We start from the raw sequence: 23,881 nt of genomic DNA on the forward strand, positions 1-23,881 counted from the left end.
TGGTGGAGAACTGGCGCTGGGCAGCATGGGTAGTGCTGATTGGCTGCGGGTCGCAACCCGGCAATATTGCGCTCTATGATTGGCGGGGAGTGCAGCCTGTCAGCGTGAGGGGGGAATGGCGGGGGTGGTTGAGGTGATGGTAGAGCGTTTGTGTTGCTGGTCCGGGTGGTGACGGGCCCTCCCTGCCCCGCGGGGTCTGGGAAGAACCGTCGTGTCCCACTGCGCCGCTCTTGGTCAGTCCTACACCGCGGGTTCCCCTCGGGTCTATTCCCGCCCTCCTCAAGCCTCTGAGCCCTGCGGTTTTCCAGGCATTAATGAAATATTTCTTTTCTCAGCATTCTGGAGAGGGGATGCTGTAGCGTGAGGTGGACGCAGCTGGCTGGCACGGGACCGTTGGAGATGATGGAGCCGCTCCCCGAACTCTACTCCATCTTCCAAGGCGAGGTGCGGAGAGCGGGCGGCACGGCCTGGGCCGTGCTCTGTGTGCATTTTTTCTTTTGTTTTCATCAGGGTTTAGCGCAGGGGAGATTTGGGTGACGAACAGCTCTGTACGGGCACGCACACCTGTGGCCGTGGGCTTGTTTATTTATAGGTGTGTGTGCAGGGACAGAGGGGACAGCCGGGGAAGGGGGGTTCTGTCCCTCTGCCTCACTCAGGTGATTCTCCACCTGCAGAGCTCGGAATTCCGACACCAGCAGCACCTGGAGCTGCTGGAGAAAGCCCAGAGGAATCCAGGGAGCTGCTGCAGGGCTGGAGCCCTCTGGAGCCAGGCTGGGAGAGCTGGGGGTGCTCACCTGGAGAGGAGCAGGCTCCAGGGAGAGCTCAGAGTCCCTGGCAGGGCCTGAAGGGGCTCCAGGAGAGCCGGACAGGGACTGGGGACAAGGCATGGAGGGACAGGACACAGGGAATGGCTTCCACTGCCACAGGGCAGGGCTGGGTGGGATCTTGGGAAGGAATTGTTCCCTGGCAGGGTGGGCAGGGCTGGGATGGAATTCCCAGAGCAGCTGTGGCTGTCCCTGGATCCCTGGCAGTGCCCAAGGCCAGCTTGGACATTGGGGACAGCCTGGGACAGTGGGAGGTGTCCCTGCCATGGCAGGGGTGGCACTGGGTGGGATTTAAGGTCCTTTCCAAGTCCAAAACATTACCTGATGCTCTGATAAATCTCCATGTCAGATGAACTGTGCAGGTTTGTTGTGCAGGCTCTCCCCTTTTGGCTGAGAAGAAGAATTTGGGAAGAGCTTTCCTTCAGCTCTAGTGTGGATTTTCTCCCCAGGTTGCTGCGGTGACAGATTATGGGGCATTTATCAAAATCCCAGGCTGCAGGAAACAAGGTTTGTGTCTCTGAAGTTGTTTCATTTGGTGTGTCCAAGGCAGGTAGCTGCCTCAGAACTGAAGGCTTTTAGCAAAAGCTCAGAAAATGAGTTTTTCATCAATTAAGAAGAAATTTGGAGTCCTTGGAAAGCATTTAGAGGATGATGATGCACTTTTGCATGATTTCCAGAAAAGGCTCAAAAGGACTTTTGGTAACTTCAGGATATCTTTGGGTGGGGTTTTGCTAATTCCAGGATGTCTTGGAGTGGGTTTTTGGTAAATTCTGAATATTTGGGATTGAGTTTTTGGTAAATTCTGAATATTTTGGGTGGGGTTTTGGTACCTTCAGAATATTGTAGTGGAGATTTTGATAACTTCAGGATATTTTAGAGAATCACTTGAAGATAATGGCACAACTATAGAAATTCTGCACTTAGGTAGTTTGACCATTTTCCTCCTTTTAATGGTCAGTGTACATGAGAGGGGGGAAAAGACTAAAACGAAGCTGAAATATAAAGTGGAAAATCAGACTTAAAGCTGTGTCGGTGCTTGTGGGAAAGCTGCAACCCTCAAGGAACCCCTTGTCTGCTGCCCTCCTGAAATCCCTGTTCCCTGCAGGATTTTGGCTGCTGGGGGAAGGCTCAAAGTGGCCTTGGAATGTGAGCTGGAGCAGCAAAGTTTTCCCAGATTTCTCCTCCCCTGCAGAACCCTGTTGTCCACATGTCAGTCACCCAAATTAAAATCTAATTTGGGGTGTTGTAACCTGTCCTAGGAGTGAAAAAGTGGGAGCATCCTCCAAAATACATGTGTGTTTAATCATAAACATATTTATTAATTGTATTTATTATTATCATTTACAGCTTTAGCAGTGGTGTCTACATTATAAATAGCGATTTAAAAATAGCAATTAAAATTATTTAAAGATTAAGTGGACTATGAATTTTTAAATTTTATTTATTACCTTTTTTATTTAACTTATCTACTAATTTATTTATTAATTAACTAATTTATTAAAAACACATTCTTCCCACACCCCAAAGCTTTATCATCTCTGAGCCACTTTGGAAACTGCAAATTTGAGGTTCAGTGGAGAATTGCCTCTATAGAACTGAAAAAAAGGATGAGCTAAAGAAATAATCAGTATCAGTTTTTAATTCTGTTTATTAATGGCGTAAAAACACATTGAAGGGATTGTCTGCATGCACTTTAGAACTGCTGTCCTTTGCTTTGAGGCCAACCTGAGGATTGTTTCTGTCTCTTCTCTCGCACCCCCTCGTGCAGGCCTTGTCCACAGGACTCACATGTCCTCCTGCCGTGTGGATAAACCCTCTGAGATTGTTGATGTTGGGGACAAAGTCTGGGTGAAGCTCATTGGGAAAGAGGTAACCTCAGTTATAATAAAGTATCCTGGCTGTTAATTAACACCGGGGTCTTTTATCCTGCTAATTCCATGTTTTCTAGATGAAGGATGAGAAGCTGAAGCTGTCACTCTCCATGAAGGTTGTTCACCAAGGCACAGGGAAAGACCTGGATCCCAACAACGTTTCCCTTGAGTGGGTAAATCTGAGCAGCCCAGGGGAATGGTTTCCATCAGGACACAGGGAACGGCTTCCACTGCCACAGGGCAGGGCTGGGTGGGATCTTGGGAAGGAATTGTTCCCTGGCAGGGCGGGCAGGGCTGGGATGGAATTCCCAGATCAGCTGTGGCTGCCCCTGGATCCCTGGCAGTGCCCAAGGCCAGGTCAGCTCTGCTCTTTGTTTTTAGAAAGTTTTACTTTGAGAATAACCTTTAAAAGCCTTGTGGTCAGGTGTGTTTGTACCAAAATGAGGTATTAAAGATGAGGGTGGATTGAAAATGGAGCTGCTCTTGTCCATCCAGTCAGGATGAGAGGAAGAAACGAACCTTCAGGGACTACACGAGCCAGAAGATCACCCTGGAGGCTGTCCTGAACACGGTGTGCAAGAAATGTGGCTGCAAAGGTGGGTCTGGACTGCTTCCTTACGGCTTTGTCCCAGCCAGGCATGACCCTTGGTGGGGTTGTATCAGTGTGTGTCTCATGGTTAGAATCCCAGAATGGTTTGGGTTTGAAGGGACCTTAAATCCCACCTGGTTCCAATCCCCAGGGACACCTTGCACCATCGCAGGCTGTTGCAAGCCCCAGTGTGCAGCCTGGCCTTGGACACTTCCAGGGCTCCACGGGCAGACAAGGCTGCTCTGGGCACACTGCTGACATGGTTACATGTGGCTGTAAGGAGTGAATTTTAGTTCCATGTTTGTATTCTGGAGGAGGCTTTTTTATCACTTGCTACAAAAACAAAATATTTAGTTTAAATCCTATAAAAAAAGTTTATTCCTTAATATCACACCACTTCAAGGTGCTAGTGAGGGGCCAGTGGAAGCCACAAGGATGATGAAAGGCTTGAGCCATGAGCAGAGACTGAGGGAGCTGGACGTGGTTGTTGTGGAGAGGGAAACACAGAGGGGATCCCATCAATCCACACAAATACCCCAGGGGGTGTCAGGGGATAGGGCCAGGACAAGGAGTGACGGCCAGAAACTCAAACACAATGAGCTCCACCTCACTGTGAGGAAGGACATCTGTCCATGGGGATTGGCAGAGCTCTGGAACAGGGAGGGAGTAGAGTCTGCCCCTCTGGAGCCATCCCGACCCCTGGATGTGTCCCTATGTCACCTGCTCCAGGTGATCTCCAGAGTCCTTCAACCCCAACCATTCTGTGCTTTCTGCTGGGCACAGTTTGGGACAGGTCCCCTTCCTGCACTCTGTGGTTCCTCTGTCTCATACCTGAGATCTTTCTCTGATCTCGGGTTTTAAGAAGCAAACAAACCTTCCCCAGGTGACCCCACTGTAAACAGCCATCAGTAGAAGCTCCAGCTCAGCTGCTGGGACACTGGGGCTGTCTGTCAGAGCTAAAACCAAGTTTGTGACCTGCTGAAATGGTCTCCTGCCTGGTTCAGCAGAGTGAAGATGATTTTGTGGTGCCTTTCAGTAGATTTATTCAAGTTCCTGAGGCACAAAGTAGGGTTTTTTGTGCAGGAGTTTTTGCTGTGCCCTACTTCTGTTATGGTTAATGGGGCTCATGCTATTCTGGAGGAGTTTAATGATGAGTGTGGGCTCTGTAGTGACAGAGAAGTATCCATAAAATACTATTTTAAAGAATTATTGCTATTTAAAGAATTCTTATATATAAAACACTATTTTAAAGAATCCCAAAACCCAGGATTATGCCTGTTTTCAATCTTCTTTTTAGTAACGGTGTCTCCTCCTGACAGCAGGTGCCAGCTCTCCAACTTCCACTGCAGCTCTTAGTAGGTCAACTTTGATGTCTCCAGAGTAGAAAGGGTAGAACCAGAAGAGCTGAATTTCTCTCTTTGTGGCTTTAGCTGATTTTCCAGGTGCCAGTCACACCAATTTACCTTTCCCTCACTCTTCTGGACTGATTAAGCCCCTGCAGAGACAGATTTTTACTTGTTGAGACAAGAATATTTTATTTTATGCCTAACTAATCCCTCCAGAATGAAATGGGTTGTGTTTGTTCCCCCTGTTTAATCAGGGCATGTTCAACCAGCTGAAATTTCAGGATAAAAAATGTCCAGTGTAGATTGTCTCCTTGTGACTGATAATCAAAAGAGCCTTGGCAGCACTTCAGGTGTGTGAAATGTGTTTGCTAAAAAAAGAACAAAAAAAAAAATAAAAAGGAAAAGGGGCTGGGTTGTTCTTTGAACACCTTTTTTTTTCCAGGTCACTTTGCCAAGGAGTGTTTCATGCAGCCTGGAGGAACCAAATACAGCCTCATTCCAGAGGAGGAGGAAGAGGAGGGAGTAACAGCAGGACCTGAAGGGGATAAAAAGATCAGCCACGCTGAGGAGTCTTCAAAAAAGAGGAAAAAGGTATGAGGTGGCCTCTGGCTGGCCTGGCAAAGGAAATGGGGGTGGGTATTTGCTCTGTAGTTACAACTGAGTTACTCCAGCAGCGTGGGTGTGAGTAGCCAGGTGTGGGCTGAGAAGGTGCCTCACTTCTGGGCAGATTCTGTAGCAAAACAGGAATTTCCTCTGCAGATTTCTTACTAATTCTTAGTTTTTTTCCTTGTGTTGTCAAGCTGCCTTCAAGCTGGTTTTGTGCTACAACACAGGCCCTCAAAAGATATTCTTAGAGTGAGGGAAGGATGATTATTGCTTTTCCTGGTCGTTGTGAGGCTCTGTAGGCATTGCTTCAGTGTCCTGGATTCCTGTATTCCTGCCAGTGACCTGTTTTCCTCCCTTCTGCTGCCCTCACACCTTTCTTTGATCTGGACTCAGTGCCCTGCTGGCTCCAGGGGTATCCTGACCCTGCCATTCCTGTGAGAATTGGGTTTATCTGTGCACCCTGGGGGAAAATCCCTGACTGTGTTTGCACAGGGAGCATTCTCAGGCTCCAGAGCAATTTCTGTCCCTGTGAAAATGGCACCAGATCAGAGACATTTTCCAGGCAGTGTTTGACCTCTGACTCGGAGCAGGATGGGATAAAATAAAACACAGGTGAGGCTTGAACCCAAACCAGGAGCTTTTGGTGGTCAGGTTTATTCAGGGATGAGTGAGTATTCACAGAATCCCAGAGTGGTTTGGGTTGGAAGGGACCTTAAATCCCATGAAAACCCATCCCACCTCTGCCATGGACATGGACACTTCCACTGTCCCAGGCTGCTCCAAGCCCCAGTGTCCAACCTAGCCTGGGATACATCCAGGGGCAGCCACAATCCAATTCAAGACTCCAATCAATAAACTCTCCCATCAGCCCCTTCACAGTCCCACTTTTAATTACTCTTCCGAAGCCCTTTCTCTAATTTTTTTCCCTTTTCCCAGCTCTGTGGCCTCTCTGTATCCCTGGAGAGTGGCAAAAGGCAGAAAAGGCTCAAGTTATTTAAATGTTTTGGGGGAAAATTACACAAATAAGTGCACAAATAGCACAAAGAGCTTGTTATCCTGCCCCTGCCCATCCACCAGGATGAGGATTTCCACTGGAGTCTTGCCCTGCTGACACTACAGGAAATGTGGGTCACTGTCCTCAATTTGTTCCTGATTTTTTGGGGGTTGGTGGATTAATAGCTTTCCTTGAAGTCTCACTTGTTCCTTTGATCTCCCTCCCTTCTTAAGGGTGACATCAAAAGTTTTCAGATGTTTTCCAGAGCTGGAATAATAAAACTTTGAGCTTTTTTGGAGGCAGGATGTGGGATCCTGGAGATGAATGGTTCCCTTGTAGTCTCGAGTGCCTGCTGTGATCTTGTCTGGGAGCCACCACGTGCTTCCCTGCTTGCCTGGGGCTCCGGGGATTTACAGCACATGGAAATAGCTCCATGGATTCAGGGACAATCTCCTTGCTGACCTGTCCCCTCCCATGTGTGTGACACCAGTGTTGGGCTGGTGTTTTTAAATGAGAGAAGGGAGCTGCCAGGTCCCAAGGGATTCAATCTCCACTGAGTGTCAGAGCAATAAAATTTATCTTTGTAGTTGTTCAGGATCAGCATTTTGTGCTTTCCTGGATCTGATGTTTCCTTGCAGTTTCTGGGGTTTTTTTCCTCTTCCTGAAGATTCCTCTCTTGAGACACTCCAGAATCGTCACCACCTTTTTTCTCACCTTGCCTTCCCAGTGGTTTCCCAGCTCTGGTTTTCCCTCCTGCCTGAGCCTCACAGCGTTCACAGGCTGGAGCTGGTTCGGGTCTCTGCATGGGAGTGGCACTGGTGTGACAGTGACACATCTTTGGGTGGCAGCACTGAGCCCTGTCCTGTCTCCTAATCGCGAGAAAATGGGTGATGAGGGAGAAGGGTAGAGGCTGTGGAGGGTCCTGAGGGAGCTGGGAGGGTTCAGCCTGGAGAAAAGGAGGCTCAGGGGGGCCCTTGTGGCTCTGCACAACTCCCTGACAGGAGGGGACAGCCGGGGGCTGCTGCCAGAGAATGAAGGATAAGATGAAACAGCCTCAGGTTGTACTGAGGGAGGTTTAGGTTGGATATTGGGGGAAAATCGCTCACAGAAAGGATTGATAAAACTGTCCTCCAGTTGTGGAGTCCCCATCCCTCATAAACCACATGGATGTGGCACCTGGGGATGTGCTGGTGGTGCTGGGGGCATGGTTGGACTGGCTGATCTTGGAGGGCTTTTCCAACCCAAGCAATGCCACGATCCCATGGTGCCGTGCCAGGGATGAGCCCTGGAGCCTGTCTGGGACAGCTGGGCAGGCCCGGGCTCTGTGTCCCTGTCCCTCCTGGGGTCAGGGGTTAAAGGAGCTCCTGTGGGAACAGCAGTGTCCCTGCTGGGATTGTGTGGGAGGCAGGAGGCTGGGAATGGCTGAGCCCTGCTGGTCCTACTGCCTTTGTCTTCCAAGAAAAAACCTGCAGTGCTGACCGAGGGATAACCCCTTGCATTGAAATTCTCCACATCCCTCCCATCTGCTGCTCACACAACCTCAAATTTGGGTGTTTAGATCCATTTCCAAGTTCCTTACGAGCTTTATTCCACATGGAACAGCTCATCCTTGAGGTGTGTTTGGATGGCCTTTGGGATTGGGTTTTTTTTATGACTTTGCTGCTCTTTTCCCCACCTTCTGGAAGATTTCCAGATTTTCCTGCAGATCTTCATGAGAAAACCACACCTAAGTGTGTTTGCTCTGTGACCTGTGGCTCATCCAGCCTTGGTCCATCCTCAGTTTTACTGGTTTTACTGGTTCTTCCATGGCTTTAAGAGGGCACAGCCCTTTACACATTGTCTTAATCCAAGTTTTTCTGAATCTGGCTCTTTATTTACTGGCTCTAGGCTGGGTTCTTCTCAGCTTCATTCTGACTGCTCCTCCAACAAAGGATGCAAAAACACCTTTAGACTGATGTAATGAATCTTGTTTGGAATGAAATTGGCTGGTGGAATGAGGATAAAGAATAAAATTAAGAAACCTAGAAGTATTCCTGGCACACCCCTGGGGATGAAGACAGACATTAGAAATCCATTCGAATTTTTCACAAGGACAGGACACAAAGCCCTGGAGTGGGATCATAATTCCTCAAAAGGGTCTGATGAAAAACATTTCAACTTCTTAGAGAGTTCTGCACACTCCCCTCTTATCTCAACCCCAAATACCTTTAGGAGGAATGAGCTGTTGTAACATTCTGAGGGCACAGCCTGGAGCAGTTTTCTCACAAAGGGCAGGAGGGAGTGTGGAGTGCTGGAGGGGCCCCTCTTAGAGGAGTTTTTGGAGCAGTAGGGAAGGAATTCTGTGAAAACCAGCACTTGGGCTCCAGCCCAGCCTGCTGCTGTCCTGCTGGCAGCTCCAACAGGGGCTTGGGGAGATGTTCTGGAGCACTTTTGTTGGGTTCTGGTATGATAATTGCATAGGTGGAGCAGAATGTGCAGGGAACCATGAAGTGCAGCTCAGTGTGCTGTGAGCCCTCTGCACTGAGAGCTGCTTGGGCCAAATCCTCTCCAAACATCCGCCAAAGTGCAGTGCTTGGAGTGCTGGGTGTGCCCAGAGCTGAGCTGAGCCCCATCCAGCACGGCTGGAGGGCACCTGGCAGCTCAGGGCTGTCCCTGCAGGCACAAACCTGGGCTTTGCTGGGCAATCCCTGAGCTGGGAACAGCCCCTGCACAGCGTTCCCTGGTGACCTGTGCAGGGCTGGGAAGCTGGACTGAAGGAAAGCTGTGCTCCGGAGCAGGCTGCTACTTGTGCAGGAGGATTATGCAGCAGTGCTGCCTCCTGCTACTGAAAATCATAAAATCATGGAATGGGTTGGGTTGGAAGGACCTTAAATCCCATCCAGTGCCACACTTGCCATGGCAGGGACACTTCCACTGTCTCAGGCTGCTCTAAAGTCCTTCCAGGGCTGGAGCAGCCACGTTTTTTCCACTGGGAATGCTCAGCTCTCTGTGTTTGCTGGTGCACCTCCAGCCCAGGCTGTGCTGATTTGCTGTGCTGCCTGCACTTCTGCACTTCAAGAATCAGACAATCATGGAATAATTCAGGCTTGGAAAAGCCATAAGGATCACTTAGTTCAGCTCCTGGCCCTGCACAGGACACCCCATAAACCCCACTGTGTGCCAGAAAAGGAATTTGTCTCTCTTGGAGTGATCTTGACTGTTAGAAGCCCCCAAAAAGGGGAGAGTGGGAGTTTGTTGATTTTTTTTTTTTTTCTTTTCCAGCCAGCACAATGCCCACGTGTGCTTTTATGTCCCCTGTTCCATCCCCAGGAGTGTGTGTCATATCCTGTCCTGCCTTCAGCCCTCACATCCTGAGAAAGTTTCCCAAGCTCTGGAATGAAACTGTTGGTTGTGAAGGTCTTGTCAAACTTTCTCACCATGTGCACCCGCTGGAAAAGCTTGAGAAAATTCTCCTTGCTGCATCCCCTTCTCTGGAGGATTTAACTCCTTCCCATCTTCTCAGGACTGGGAGGATTTGCTTCTGCCTTTCTTCTGTGGGTCAGGGACTTTGTGGTGAGTCTGTTGTTGCCCCACAGGAAAACAGACTCAGTTTTGGGTGATTATTTGCTGTTATGGAATTAAAATGTGCCGAGGGTCTGGTAGCTGTGGAGTGACTCCATCCTGTGCTCCCTTCCCTGGAATCCCAGAGGATTCTGCTGGATGCTTAGCTCTAAGTGTTGTCTTTGCTCTTCCAGCTCCCTAAAAGAGTTGTTCACTTGGACAAATTAAGCTGACAGCTCCTTTACTTTTTCCCCAGCTGACAGCCTGGGCCTGGTGCTGGGACACACAATCCAGTTTGGGCACAGCAGCTTAAAAGCTGGGTTAGTCAGAGCCCTGAGCTGAGCTTGCTGGACCACATTCCTCAGTGGAGCTGTCCAAGCCTGTCCCAGGACTTTGGCCACCTCAGTGGCCATCTCTGCCCCTTGAAACCCTCCTTGGCTTCTTTTCTTGGGTCGTCAAATAGGGCAAAAATTCCTGTTCAGCCCCTCTGGAGCCAGGCTGGGAGAGCTGGGGGTGCTCACCTGGAGAGAAGGCTCCAGGGAGAGCTCAGAGCCCCTGGCAGGGCCTGAAGGGGCTCCAGGAGAGCTGGACAGGGACTGGGGACAAGGCATGGAGGGACAGGACACAGGGAATGGCTTCCACTGCCACAGGGCAGGGCTGGGTGGGATCTTGGGGAGGAATTGTTCCCTGGCAGGGTGGGCAGGGCTGGGATGGAATTCCCAGAGCAGCTGTGGCTGCCCCTGGATCCCTGGCAGTGCCCAAGGCCAGGTTGGACATTGGGGCTGGAGCAGCCTGGGACAGTGGGAGGTGTCCCTGCCATGGCAGGGGTGGCACTGGGTGGTTGTTCGGGTCCCTTCCAACCCAAACCATTCCACGACCCTCAGAGCCTTTTGCCTGGAAGGTGTCTCAGGCACTGATGTGGCCATGGATGAAGTTGGTGGGTCCTTGTTGAAGCCTGGTGCTGCTGTGCTTGCACAGAATGCTGCAGCTTTGCTTTAACCATGTGCAAGGCACAATTATTTTAGAGGCCATTCACCTGCTTCCCTTTACTTTCCAGAGCCAAGGGGGGGAACACCTGAGTTTGTAGGATGGGGTTTGCCAGGCCCTTGGGAACTCCTGGCTGCATTCCTGCAGCCTGCTGGAAGGGGATGCAGCAGCATGGGGTCAATCAGATCCTCTCCCCAGGACATTCTGATTAAATATGCTCAAATTGCCATCCTGTATCATTAAATAGTGTAGATCTGCCTTGGGGTGATCCCAGTGACCCCCAGGCCTGATTTCAGGGTAATCTCTGCCTGCTGCTTCGTCACATGCCTCAAATTGGAGGGTTTAGATCCATTTCAAAGTTCCTTACAGGCTTTATTCCAGACCAGCTGTTCTCGTGCTGCAGCCAAAGGGCAGATCTGGACCTTTTGTTTCAGGGCTTTGCAGAAGCACAGCATGGGGGGCTCTGAAGGGGGAGAGAGCAGGAGAGGGGGCAGGGGAAGTTGGGGAACAGGAGAGGAGGGTGGCGGAGAAGTTTGGGAACAGGAGGGTGTGCAAGGAAAACTGGGAGGCAGGAGAGTGTATGAAGGAATCAGCAGGATGAGGTGCAATGGGAATTTGGTGAGCAGGAGAGGGTGCAGTGGGAAGTTGGGGAGCAGGACAGGATCCAGTGGGAAGATGAGCAGGATGGGGTTCAGGAGAAATTGGGGAGCAGGAGGAGGTACAGTGGAAATTGAGGAACAGGAACGGGTGCAGTGGGAAGTTGGGGAGCAGGAAGGGGAACAGAGGAAGTTGGGAAACAGGAGGGGCTGGTGACATCTTTAGGGAGGTTGTGCAAAGAACCACATCTTGCAGGAGGGCACTGACGTTGTCCTTCTGCAGGAAGCTCCTCTGGGCTCTCCTGTCCGGAGCAGGGAGTGTTTGGATGCTCCAGTGCTCCTGTACTGGCAGGCTGGGGGCTGGGGCTGCAGGGATGCTGCTCACGGCTGGTTTACAAACCCATTTTTTAGGCAAAAAAGCTTCAGCTTTCCAACTTGCATTAATAAAGAACCATGAAATAATGGAGTGAGAGCAACAACTCTCCTTCCATGAGTTATCCAGTGTTTTCCAGCCTTGGATTTCCCTGTTGCTGCCCCTCTGCTCAGATTTCTGCCATGCTCTGTGCCCCTGCAGCTGAGGGCTGGCAGTGCTGATCAACTCCTGCCTCCTGGGGCATGCTGCCCTTTCCATGCAGGAACAGCCCAGAAAGGCTCCTGCTGCCCTGCTGAGCACCAGGGAGAGCATTCCCCACATTCCCAGGCTTTTCCTGTGTTTTCCTAGGAGAAGAAGAAGAAGAAGCACAAGGCCAAGCAGTCCTCAGAGTCAGACTCGGACAGCTCAGCCTCAGACAGTGATGGAGCTCGGCCCTCCAGCAAGAGACCCAAGCACTCTGGGAAACCCAGCAGGGCTTCCAAGAAGAAGAAGAAGAAGAAGAAGAAGCACAAGAAGTAGCCCTGGGATGAGCCGGGCAGGCTGGGCTGCTGCCACAGCCGTTCACTGGTGCAGCCAGCAGGGATCAGCACCTCTCCTGCTCCAGGGACAAGGAGTTTCCTTCTCCAAGTAACCACGGGCGTGTGGTGTTACAGGTGTTGACCTTGCTGACGGAGCTGTCCTTGTCACCCTGGGCACGGGCTGCCCCTTTGTCCCACAGCTGCTGCCAGCACAGGCTCATGACACCCTGCAGGGCACCCCTGCTGTCCCACACCTCGTGTCCTGCTGGAGCTGCTGCCAGCTCTTGTGACAGCTGAGGTGCAGCAGCCCTGTGCAGTGGCATGCAGAGGTTGGGGTGGCACAGGCAGGTGCACAGCATGCTGGGGACAGGGTTTTGTGGTGGGACCACAACCCCCTGGTACAGCTCTGGGCTGCAAACCTGCCCCAGCTCCCTTGGTCTCTGCAAACACTGGGAGTGGAGGAGCAAGGAGCAAAGGGGGGTAGTGGAGATACTGGGAGTAAACATGAACCGTGGAGTGTTTGCTGCCTTGGAAAGGGATGGAAAATAAATCTGCCCTTTCCAGCTGTACTTTGTACCAGCTCCTTTCTTCTGTACCCTCCACACTTCATCTTGGGCAGGGAACAGTACTGGCTGCATGGAAGAGATGGGAAAGGGCGTTTTTGGGAAGTTCTGGCTGCTTCCTGAGGTTCCCTGGGATGGGAAGGGGGTGTGTGATGAGGTAAGGCATAGGAGAAACTTCTGGAAGGAGCATGAATCTTGTAACTGGAGCTGAAGGGCAGGGGAGGGTGTGCCAGGAGCAGCTCGGCCCTGCTGGGACAGATGTGAATGGGAGAAGGTCCCATGGTCTGGGGATGTTCTTCATGGTGCCATGACCTTCCTGGAGAGGTGTCCAGGAGGGGATGGCCCAAGGGGTGCAGGCACGTCCCTTAGTGGTGACAGAAGCTCTAGTGATTTCAGCTCTAGTTATTTCAGCTCTCCTGTGAAGTCACTCTGCGGTGATACGAAGATGAAGAACAGGAGCCTCATACAGCATTCCACTGAGAGCAAAGCCTTTATTATAGGAGGCCACTCTGAAGGGTGCCAGGGTCAACACCTACCTTTAACTGTGGAAAAATTTATTTATATGGTGAAGGCAGGGGGTGGGGTAGAGCAAGAGGGCAAATAGTCTGAGGGCCCGGAACCAAAACAAGGGAAAGAGACCAACGGGGTGCAGGTTATTAACACGGAGAAACAGCACGGTGGGGGGGTGGCTTCCTTCTGGCCACCAACTGCAAGGGGACTCCTTTGGGAGGTGTATCTCTGGGGAGTGACTTTGGCTCTCAGGCCTGGTTCCTCCCCAGCGGGGCAGGGGGTTCCTGTGCTGAGCGTTCCTTGCTCTCCACAGGAAGGAGTCGCTCCTGCGGTCTCTGGCTTTCCAGGGAGCTGTTCGGGGGGGTTGGCAGCTGTTGGCATCGCCCGCAGGAGATGCTGGGACTGCTGATGCAGCCTCCCCTTATCCCTTTTCCTTCCCTGTGCTTCCCGGCCCAGCTGCCCATGGCTGCATCCCCCCTCGAGACCATTTCCCCTCCCAAATCCCGACACCAAGAGCTCAGGACCTTCATTCCAGGCTGTGGGGCTCCTGCCCTGGTGAATCGGCCTCGCTGGGAGGGGCATTCGCGGAGCCTGAGCTGCTGCGGGACTGAACATTCCCGGCGGGAGTGCACATTTCTAACCAGAACTGATCCCCAGAGCTTGGAGAAGAGGCTGAGATGAGCTACTGGGATCACTGGTCATTAACCCCATCCTAGCCATCCCTGCGGCTGGGCACGTGCCAAAAACGCCTCAGTAAACCGAGCACAGAGCTGTAACAACACCTTTTTTTTATTTTTCCACGTGACTTTTCCCACAGTCAATTATAAAAGAACCCAACAACGAAGCACGAAACCACCACCCAAACCCCTCGAGCCCCTGCAGGAGCAGGGCGGGGGCGGCCCCGGCGGGGCAGCGGCTCCGAGCCCACGGGAAGCCGTGCCTGGCACGGGGCCAGGAGGTGGGGACGATGTGGCACCGGGTGGCAGGCAGGGGACCTGGGACAGCGTCTATGTCGCCTTCTCGTAGGTGCGGGTGGAGACGACGTTGCCCATGGTGAGAGTCTGGGGGTAGAGGGGTGGGGGCTGGTTTAGTGCTGCCTTGCCCAGCCCCGAGCTGAGCTCTTCCCACTCCAAACCATTTCCAAGGTGGGGACCTCAGAATAAAACCATTTCCTTACCAGAATTAATTTCCCATCCTTCAGCTCCCGGACCAGCGATGTCTCCTTCCCGTCCCACTTCTGCACGTGGACGAGTTTGCCTCCATCCAGTGTGACCACAGACTACAAGGATGGATGAAGACCCACAGTTACCTTCCTGCCTGGGCTTTCTGGGCTCTGGGGGGTTTATCGCTCCGAGGGGACCCTGGAGCCCTGCAGGTCTCAGGATCAGCCTGGGGGTGCCACCGTGGGGATGCCCAGCTGGCACCATTCCCACCTGCCTTGGTCAGCCACGCTGAGCCCAGCCTGGATCCTGCACTGGGTCACGGCCTCGGCTGCCCCCCTGTGAGCCCAGAGTGCCACCGGCACGGTCACCCTGCCCTCCGTGCCCCGGGGCCAGCACAGGGAGCGCCGCTCGGAGCCACGTCCGGCTCCGGGGCCACCAGGACCTGTCCCGGCCGCGCTCCCAAGCGCGGAGGCGAGAGAAGCGGGGCAGGGATAGGGGCATGGAACCGAAGCTTCCCGGCCCTTGCAGGGCCCGGCGAGGGTTTTTGGAGAGGCTGGTTTTTGGAGAGGCTGGCTGCTGTCGCCTCTGCTCGCCGCACTGCTGTTTGCACAGCGCCGCTGCTGACTCAGCCCCGAGAGCCCGGCCCGTGCCAAGGTTACCGTGACAGCGCTGGCCACGGCACGCAGGACGGGCTTGTGCCAGGAAAAGCACTGGCAGCAGCACTAGCACCGCCTGCCCGTCCCCATCCTGCCCCGTTCCCCCTCCCAGCCCTTCCAGAACCGAGGGCTGCCCCTCGGGTGCCCCCATGACTTGGGTCTGTCCAGAGCTCAGGTGTGCTCCAGCCCCAGCTCCCCACACGGCTCTGGGTGCTTCCTCAAATCCCAGTTCTCCTCATAGCTAGGTCCCCCCACTGTTCAACTGCCCTAAAGTTTGGGTACCCGCAGGGTTTGGGTGCCCCACTGCTCTGGAGCCCACAGCCAGAGGGCAGGGATAGATGGAATATTGTGGAGAAATTCCTCCCTGTGAGGACAGGGCACAGGGTGCCCAGAGCAGCTGTGGCTGCCCCTGGATGATCCCTGGAATGCCCAAGGCCAGGTTGGACAGGGTATGGAGCAGCCTGGGATAGTGGAAGATATCACCGCCATGGCAGGGGGTTGGATTTAGATGATCTCTAAGGTCCCTTCCAACCCAAACCATTCCATGCTATCCTGGGTGGGTGCCCCACAACTCCCCACACCCCATGGCAGGTCCCCCTGCCCCATCCTGTCCAGCCCTGTACTTCAGGCAGCCATCCTGGCCCCGCTGACCCATCATGTGCCCTCTGGCCCCCGGCCTAGGGGCACCCCAAGGGCACGTTCCGGGCTGTGGCAGCAGCTCCGGGCTGGTCACACGTTCCTGCTGCTTGAACAGCTTCCAGGAGCTGGGGCCGGAGGGAGCTCACACTTAGCCCCTTCCCCCAGCCTCACCCCGAGCCCAGCCCTTTGTGCTTCCTGCTCTGGGGCCAGGAAAGGGTTTTGTGCCCAAAGAGCCGCCAGGTCCCTCCTGAGGTGCCCCCGGGCTGGGTGTGGGGCACAGGGCTGTTCAGTGGGGCACGGGAGTGGCAGCTGAAATCTAGGAAAAGTCAGGAGATGGGCCACTCCTTCAAGGGAAAATGTTCCTGCGGGGTGGGAGAGGCCACGAAAGTCACTGCTCTCTCTCAGGTGACTTCTCCCTTGCTGTTACAGGGAGCAGCAGCCCGGCCTGGGAAGTTTTTAGCTCCCCAGGGACCCGCAGCTCTGGGATGAGCCCTTGGAGAGGCACTGACCAGCTGGGATTGTCCCGGTGCTGCATCGCGGCAGCGCTGCCAGCTTGGGAGGGCAGGCACAAAGGGGGATCGAGAAAGGGGAATAGTGCCCCTCTTCCCCCCGGGGCAGGACACTTCCCACCACCCCACCACGGCCTCCTCTTGAGCAAGCTGGCACTCGCCAGCCCGGCTCTTGCACAACCTTCCCGGCAGCTCCATCCTGCTCCCGGGGGAGCCCAGCCACAAAACGGACCCGAGGGGGCTGCCTGGACGGGACCAGGCTTGAGCAGCAGCCCCGGAGGGCACAGAGATGTTCCCCTTGCACAGGCAGCCAGGATGGAACCCTGGAGCCACAGGCTGATGGAGTGATCCCCCGGAGCCCACTGAGCCTTTTGGGGGTGCCACGGGGTGGGACAGGGCTTGGGGCTCACCTTGACGTGCCTGTCGTCCGCCGTGGTCTCATCGAACTCCTCGCCCAGCTTGAAGGTGATCTCGGTGTTCTTGAAGGTGCTCTGGGTCTTCACGGTGACCTTGTCGCCGTCCAGCTCGATGATGGTGGTGGGCTTGGTGAAGGCGGCCACCTGCCGCGTGGCGAAGCCCACGCCTGGGGCCGAGGGGTGAGGGGGTGTGGAGGGGCACGATGCAGCCACCTACCCCCGGCATCACCCCCGGGCTCTTCCTCCCAGTGCTGGTGGAGGGGGAACCCCAAAACTGCTGCCCGCTCACGGTCCTGGGGGCTCCGTGCGCCCTCCGGGCAGGAGCAGAAAGGGATGGGAGAGGCAGGGAATGCTGTCCTTGCTGAGAGATGGATCCGGGACCAGCACCCACCAGCCCCTGAGCGGGGTGAGGGGGGGGACTGGTATCTGTTCCCCCTCTCCGCACTCCTCTGGGGTGGGGAACTCCCCCTGACCATGCCAGGGCTGGCTGATGGGGGCTCGGGGGCTGGGGAAGGCTGGGAGGGGGTCCTGAGCGACCCCCAGCACCCAGGACAGGCATCCCATCCCTCCACCCTCTGCCAAACGCTGCCCCGGGAGGGGGAGGCACGGGAAGGACGAGAGCCCTCACCCAGCCCGAGACCCCCTCACCCAGCCCAACCCCACGTGCACAAAACCCCAAAGCGCCTCTAAACCACCCACGGAGGGAGCAGCGACCCCCCCCAACACCGCCTGCAGCCCCCCCAGCCAGACCCCCGTGGGGGGGGGGGGGGCGAAGGTTCACCAGGCAAATTTGGGGGGGGGGGGGGAGGCGTAGGAAATAAAGAAAGTGTGATGTGATTCCAAGCCCGCTCTCAGCCGCGCCCACTCACCCAGTGCCTTCATGTACTCATCGAAATTGTTGGTGTCCACCATCTTCCAGGTGCCCACGAAGGCGTCAACCATGGTGAGAGGGCTCGGGGGGCTGCAGAGGAGCGGGGGTCCGGCCGGCTGCGAGCGTGGCACCGCCTGCAGCTGCTCCGGCCCCGCAGCCGCCTTAAATAATGTCCTCATCACATGATTGGAAAGAGCACAACGCGCTCCCGAAATACTCCCCGGCAGCGCTGCCAGCGGCCACCCCGGCCCGGCCACCGCCCCCCGCCCCCGGGGCGACCCGGCGGGCTGCGACAGGGATGGGGACAGCGGAGAGGGGCACTTGTGTCGTGAGCTGTGCCCGGGCTCTGCGGGGAGGTGGGTGCGGGGTAGGGGACGCTAAGGTGGGCACGGAGGGTGTGTGCCCAGCCCAGGTGGTCCCATGGATGCGTGGGGAGGGGCAGGGGCTACCCCTGGGCACGTCGGGGACAGCGACAGTGGTGATGCCCTTCAGGGACACGAATGGCGGGGACAGGAGAGCTGAGCTGGGGAAACTGAGGCAGGGGGATCAGAGAGCACCGGGGGGTTGTGGGAATACATGTGGGGACTCCAGGAGAGTGTGGGGACATGTGTGACACCCCCTCAATGCCAGGCGTCTGTGGGGACGAGTGATCCTGCTTGATGTTTCTGTGTGTGGGCACATGTGCGACCCTGTCCCCTCCCTGTGTGCGTGGGGACACGCGCGTGTGCCACCAGTGATGCTTTGGGTGCCGGGGACAAGGACAGGCACGGCACTGTTAGACCCACATCAGGTTCCCCCATCACTGGGCTCCCGTGGGACCTGTGCATCTCCAGCCCCTTCCCAGCGTGGATGGGGTCACCCCGGCTGTGGGATTCGGTGTTCCCTGGACCCCAGGGGACGGTCCCCACTCCTGCCCCCATCCCCGGGTCGTGGAGGGACCCAGCTGGGGGAGCCTGGTGGCTGCAGCATGTCCCCTTGTCTTGGGGACTTCGGGGTCAAAGGCACTAGGGCCGTGAGGGACCGGGGACACTTTCTGCCTTCCCTGTCCCCTGTGTGACATCGCAGATACCCAAAAATAGCCGGAGCTTGTGTTCAGCTTCCTCCTGCTGACGCTGCCAGCGAACAGGACCCCTCACCTCGTGCCCTGGGGGCACAGGACCCGTCCCGTGGGATGGGTGTCGCCTGTCCTGCCCCTGCTCACCAGGGTCACAAGGATAATTTATTCCTCAGGGAGACAGAGCCCCCATGGCACAGGGGGGACACAGAGGGCAAGGACTGTCCTCTGTCCCCTCACCTGGGTGGCAGTGCCCCAAACCTGCACAGCCCTGTCCCTTTGGGTGTTCCCTCTACAACGGGACCGTGAGATGGGGGCGTTGACAGGAACGGCTGCCCAGGCACAGGGACACCCTCTAACAGGGACATCCTGACGTAGGGACACCCTGACATAGGGACATCCCGTCACAGGGACACCCACTGACAGGAACACCCAGGCACAGGGATACCCCGGCACAGGGACACCCAGGGACACCCAGGCACAGACAAACCCACACGGCTGCCCCTGCACACAACCATGGGTGCACACACACACATGCATGGGTGCACACCCGCGGATGCGCGCACACACACACACACACACACACACGGACGCATGCACACACACACAGATGCACACACGCACATGGATGCACACACACACGCACATGGATGCACACACATACACATGGATGCACACACACGGATGCACTGATATGGATGCTCGTGCACAGGGCTGCCCATGGATGCCCACACACATGGATGTACATGCCCATGGGACTCCATGCCCATGAATTCCCATTTCCTTGAGTGCCCATGACCACACAGATGCCCACACAGCCATTCCAGGGCGTGTGGGTGCCTATGACCCTGCACATGGCTGTACACACGCAGGAGAGCCCATGACAGTGAACGCCCATGCAGTGTGTGCCCACACACAGATCCCCACACACTCCCGCACGCGAGTTCCCATGCCCACGAATGTCCGTGTAAGTGCGTGCCCATGGCCACGCGTGCCCATACACACGGATACCCGCGCACATGGATGCCCCTGCACGTGTCTACTCATACCCAACCCTCCCATCCAGGTGTGGCCTCCACATCAAGGGACAGACACGGTGGCCGGGAGTCTGATGGTGGCCGGGACACCGTGGGGTGCTGGGGACAGGGACTGCTGGACACGGTGGCCCTGCCTGTGACCCCGCACGGCTGTCTGGTGGCCAGGGGGCACCTGGGCAGCGGGATTCCTTTGCTGGTCCCACAGCGACAGCTACAGCTGACTGTCCGGAATGGGATGGATGGAAGGATGGGTTGGGTCCAGCCCCACGTCCAGCAATCCTGCCAGAGGCCAGCGACTCCCAGAGCCGGCAGACAAATCCTCCCTCAGCGCCCGGGCAGGAGGGCGTCATCCCGCCCTCTGGCAGAAGCAGAGGATGTGGGGAGCACGGCCACAGCCTGGAAAGCTTCATCCCATTTCTCCCGCATCCCCAAACCCCGCAGGACCCGGCTGGCCCCGCCCCGGGCTGCGGGAGAGGAGCCGGCGTGGGGACAATGGGTGACCTGGCTCGGCGGGCTGGGGGTGCTCCAAACATCATCGCCCTGCTCCCCACACCCCAAACTGACCCTCATCCCCAGGAGCGGGGACCACGCTGGGGTGCTTTGGTCCTCAGAGGGATCCCTCAGAGATGCTGGCAGCCCGGGGGCTTTGCTTAAGGGCTGGGGGGGCTCTCGGGTTGTGTTTCCCCATCTCACCGCCCCAAAACTTGGGAGTGGCTCCTGAGTCACCCAGAAGAAAGGCCAGGAGACGAGGTAGTACCCAAAAACATCACAGTGAACACCACACTCAGCAAGAAACACCCGTGGCTGCTCCTGCGGCCAGGAGGGCCCCCCGGGACCCTCCCCCCGCGCTCGGCTCCGCCAAATGCCCCAGAAGAAAAATATTCCTCCCCCCGGGGAGGCAAAAACATCCCCTCCCCGCCCCGAGTCCTGGCCCAGGGCGTGGGAGGGAATCACCCCTCGGTCACAGCAGGTCCCCTCCATGTCCCCGCCGCTTCCCCGCCAAGCGCTGCTCCCCCATGGCCAGGGGGACGCTCCAGGGTCCCGCTGCGGCAGCACCGAGGAAATCCCAGCGGACTCCGGCTGTGCCAGGAAAGCTGGGCTGGAGCTCCACAGCCTCCTCCTTCCTCCGCCGGTCACAAATGTCCCCCCCGGGCGGGGTTAGGACGTGTCCTTCAGCTCGGGGCTGGGGGGCTGCGGAGAGGGCACCTCCGCTGAGGGCGACTGCATGTCCTGGGCACTGCCTGCCAGGAGAGACCAGGGGAGAGGTCAAGGGATGGGATCAGAGCACGGAATCGCAGAATCATCTAGGTGGGAAAAGAGCTCCAAGAGCATCGAGTCCAACCTGTGCTCGATGCCCACATTGTCATTAGCCCAGTGACCAAGCATTCCTTGGACACCTCCAGGGGTGGGGGCTCCAAACTCCCCTGGGCAGTTCCAGTGCCTGAACACCCTTTCCGTGGGGAAATTTTCCCCAATATCCAATTTGGACCTCCCATGGCCGTTCCCTCTGCTCCTGTCCCTGTTCCCTGGAGCGGATCCCAAATCCCCCTGGCTGTCCCCTCCTGTCAGGGAGTTGTGCAGAGCCACAAGGGCCCCCCTGAGCCTCCTTTTCTCCAGGCTGAGCCCCTTTCCAGCTCCCTCAGCCTCTCCTGGGGCTCCAGCCCCTTCCCAGCTCCATTCTCTGCCCTGGACATGCTCCAGCCTCTCAGTGTCCCTATTCCTAAGCACATAATGTCCTTATCCCGGGATGAACATGGGAACCCCTGTCACTGCTCCCCCCCACCCCCCCCGGTCACCCACCTGCGCTCAGGGACATCTCAGCCAGTTTGAGGGGCAGGTCCGCGGGGCTGACACCGGCGGGTGAGCCCAGGATGTCGGGCAGGGCATTGCGCCGGCCCGTCCTGCCGGAGGATGCGAAGTCCAGCACGGGTTCCACTTCAGTCATACTAACCCTGTGGAGACATGTCCCCTCTGTCACCCCCAGAGCATGGCGAGCTAAAGGGACCCGGCTCTGCTCCGGGCTGTGTGCTCTGGTGCCCTCTGTTCCCTCCTGCACCCCCTCTGCTCCCCCAGGAGCAAAGGCAGGGCCACGCTGCCCCTGAGACTCACCACCACCACCCTGGCACCTTTGGGTGCTCTGATCTCCGCTGGTCACTGCAGCACGTAGAGGGGTTCCCTGGGGTCCCACCAGCATCCCCACCCCAGGCTGCCTTACCGGGCACCCTCCAGCCTGGCCTGGCACCGTGCCTGTCCCGTGCCCAGCTGAGGGACACCACAGGGAACAGGGATCAGTCCCAGCTGGGTTCCCTCTGGCTCCGACCTGGGGGAGGAGCGCAGGGGGTCACCAATGGGCTGGGGGAAGGGGGGGTGAAATGGGAGCAGGGAGTGAGTCTGGGGTGGGGGACAACAGGGAGACATCCTTGGGAGCACCCACAGCACCCCCCACCCTGGGGGGCTGCTCTGAGCCTTGTCTATGGTGGGATGGATGGATGGATGGATGGATGGATGGATGGATGGATGGATGGACGGATGGATGATGGATGGATGGATGGATGGATGGATGGATGGATGGATGGATGATGGATGATGATGGATGGATGGATGGATGGATGGATGGATGATGGATGGATGGATGAATGGATGGATGGATGGATGATGGATGATGGATGGATGGATGGATGGATGGATGGATGATGGATGGATGGATGGATGGATGGATGATGGATGGATGGATGGATGGATGGATGATGGATGGATGGATGGATGGATGGATGGATGAATGGATGATGGATGGATGGATGATGGATGATGATGGATGGATGGATGGATGGATGGATGGATGATGGATGGATGGATGAATGGATGGATGGATGGATGATGGATGGATGATGGATGGATGGATGGATGATGGATGGATGGAGATGAAGAGGTGACAGGGAGGAAGGCTGAGCCAGCACTACCAGTGAACTACATGGAGTCCCCAACTTGGGGACATCACCGTGTCCCTTGGAGAGTGGCTCTTGCTGAGCCAGGCAGGCAGCAGCAATGCTGGGGTGTCCTGGGTGGGTGGGGGCTCTCCTGGGAAGCTGCTGGAATCAGGAAAATCCATCTTGCATGGTGCCATCCTGATGCCTGTGCTGATGGGACCTTCTTGAGGTATTTGCCCAGCTCCAGGTGAGGGACTCGAGGTAACACTTTGGGCTTTTGCCATGGGAGGTGGGAGTGGCACAGGGCTGGCACAGGACCTGGCAGGGACAAGGTGCCCTCCAGCCCCCAAATCCAATCCACCCCCCATAAAACACAGGAACCCCAAACCACCACCCCAGCAGCCCCGTCCCTTCCAGGCCAGGTGTTGGTGGTAATGCTGGGACTGCTGTCCCCAAGGTGGTGGCAGTAGGGGTGTGAACTCACCTGTGTCCTGCTGGGAATTCCTGCTGGGAATCAGTGCTGGGAATCACTGGGAATCAGTGCTGGGTATCACTGGGAATCCCTGAGAATTCCTGCTGGGAATCACTGCAGGGAAGACAAGCCAAAGTCCTTGGGCACAGGCGCTTTGTGCATGGGAGGGGTCACCACGGCTGCAGGGGAGGGACAGAAATAAATTATTAACCCGGGAGGTGATTAGTGATTAGTTAATTAGTGATCGCTGCTGGGGTGGCTGTGCCATGAGGGGCAAGACCTGGGTTCTGCTTGGGGGGGAAACTGAGGCATGGGGCCGGGCTGGTGGTGACAAAGGCAGGGGCAGTGACAAAGGTTCCCTGTACACCTGCATGGCCACTGCCCTCTGGAGCCACCTGCACTGCTCTAGCACAGGTATGTGCACTGTCACATGGGTGTGCATTGTCACATTTGTGTGCAGTGTCCTATGTGTGTGAATGGTCCCAGGTGTGTGCAGTGTCACAGGTGTGTGCACTGTCCATGTGTGTGCATTGTCCATGTGTGTGCATTGTCACAGGTGTGTGCATTGTCCCATGTGTGTGCACTGTCACACTTGTGTGTGTTTGTGTGTGTCATCTCTGGCTGGGCTGTTCCATGTGACTGTACATGTATGTGCATGCATGGCACCCCATGATACTGTGTGGCACCCCATGACACTGTGTGTGCATGTGTGGCGCTCCCTGTCACACCTGTGTGACAGTGTGGTGCTCCCTGTCACATGTATACACATTTGTGACATTCCCTGTCGTATGTGTGTGCCTGTGTGGCACACTCTGTCACA

The 23,881-nt window shown here is 56.0% G+C and overlaps 3 protein-coding genes across 5 annotated transcripts; 1 reads left to right on the forward strand and 2 right to left on the reverse strand.

Moving 5' to 3' along the window:
- The first annotated feature begins 141 nt into the window (after positions 1-141).
- Positions 142-12,657, forward strand: ZCCHC17 (zinc finger CCHC-type containing 17). 2 transcript variants are annotated; one of them, XM_062509095.1, is made up of 8 exons: positions 142-233; positions 336-444; positions 1,274-1,331; positions 2,593-2,693; positions 2,773-2,864; positions 3,191-3,291; positions 5,073-5,221; positions 12,075-12,657. In XM_062509095.1, the coding sequence occupies exons 2-8, from the start codon at positions 400-402 to the stop codon at positions 12,243-12,245; spliced, it is 717 nt and encodes a 238-aa protein (XP_062365079.1). In that variant the 5' UTR covers positions 142-233; positions 336-399; the 3' UTR covers positions 12,246-12,657. The 2 variants fall into 2 exon arrangements, with proteins under 2 accessions (XP_062365079.1, XP_062365080.1); XM_062509096.1 differs by lacking the exons at positions 142-233; positions 336-444; positions 2,593-2,693 and having other exon boundaries at positions 1,293-1,331.
- A 1,471-nt stretch (positions 12,658-14,128) lies between these two features.
- Positions 14,129-17,750, reverse strand: FABP3 (fatty acid binding protein 3). Of its 2 annotated transcripts, none has more exons than XM_062508890.1 (4): positions 17,570-17,750; positions 16,695-16,867; positions 14,495-14,596; positions 14,129-14,378 (listed from the first exon to the last, which is right to left on the reverse strand). In XM_062508890.1, exons 1-4 carry the CDS (start codon positions 17,748-17,750, stop codon positions 14,325-14,327), a joined length of 510 nt encoding a protein of 169 aa, XP_062364874.1. In that variant the 3' UTR covers positions 14,129-14,324. The 2 variants fall into 2 exon arrangements, with proteins under 2 accessions (XP_062364874.1, XP_062364875.1); XM_062508891.1 differs by having other exon boundaries at positions 16,695-16,913; positions 17,577-17,668.
- A 3,070-nt stretch (positions 17,751-20,820) lies between these two features.
- On the reverse strand, positions 20,821-21,607 carry LOC134053902 (cAMP-dependent protein kinase inhibitor beta-like). The gene is made up of 2 exons (XM_062509237.1): positions 21,463-21,607; positions 20,821-20,903 (listed from the first exon to the last, which is right to left on the reverse strand). The coding sequence occupies exons 1-2, from the start codon at positions 21,605-21,607 to the stop codon at positions 20,821-20,823; spliced, it is 228 nt and encodes a 75-aa protein (XP_062365221.1).
- Positions 21,608-23,881: the final 2,274 nt, after the last annotated feature.

This window comes from Cinclus cinclus, chromosome 26 (genome assembly GCF_963662255.1).
Source record: "Cinclus cinclus chromosome 26, bCinCin1.1, whole genome shotgun sequence".
Classification (NCBI taxonomy): domain Eukaryota; kingdom Metazoa; phylum Chordata; class Aves; order Passeriformes; family Cinclidae; genus Cinclus; species Cinclus cinclus.

Excerpts from the sequence above, each read along its gene's own strand:
- ZCCHC17 (XM_062509095.1), top strand. The coding sequence starts at position 400 with ATGATGGAGCCGCTCCCCGAACTCTACTCCATCTTCCAAGGCGAG. Across the intron at positions 445-1,273 it reads ACTCCATCTTCCAAGGCGAG|GTTGCTGCGGTGACAGATTA; the intron begins GTGCGGAGAGCG and ends TTTTCTCCCCAG. Across the intron at positions 2,694-2,772 it reads TGAAGCTCATTGGGAAAGAG|ATGAAGGATGAGAAGCTGAA; the intron begins GTAACCTCAGTT and ends CATGTTTTCTAG.
- FABP3 (XM_062508890.1), bottom strand. The coding sequence starts at position 17,750 with ATGAGGACATTATTTAAGGCGGCTGCGGGGCCGGAGCAGCTGCAGGCG. Across the intron at positions 14,597-16,694 it reads CGGACGACAGGCACGTCAAG|TCTGTGGTCACACTGGATGG; the intron begins GTGAGCCCCAAG and ends CCATCCTTGTAG. Across the intron at positions 14,379-14,494 it reads AGGATGGGAAATTAATTCTG|ACTCTCACCATGGGCAACGT; the intron begins GTAAGGAAATGG and ends CTCTACCCCCAG.
- LOC134053902 (XM_062509237.1), bottom strand. The coding sequence starts at position 21,607 with ATGACTGAAGTGGAACCCGTGCTGGACTTCGCATCCTCCGGCAGGACG. Across the intron at positions 20,904-21,462 it reads TGAGATGTCCCTGAGCGCAG|GCAGTGCCCAGGACATGCAG; the intron begins GTGGGTGACCGG and ends CTCTCCTGGCAG.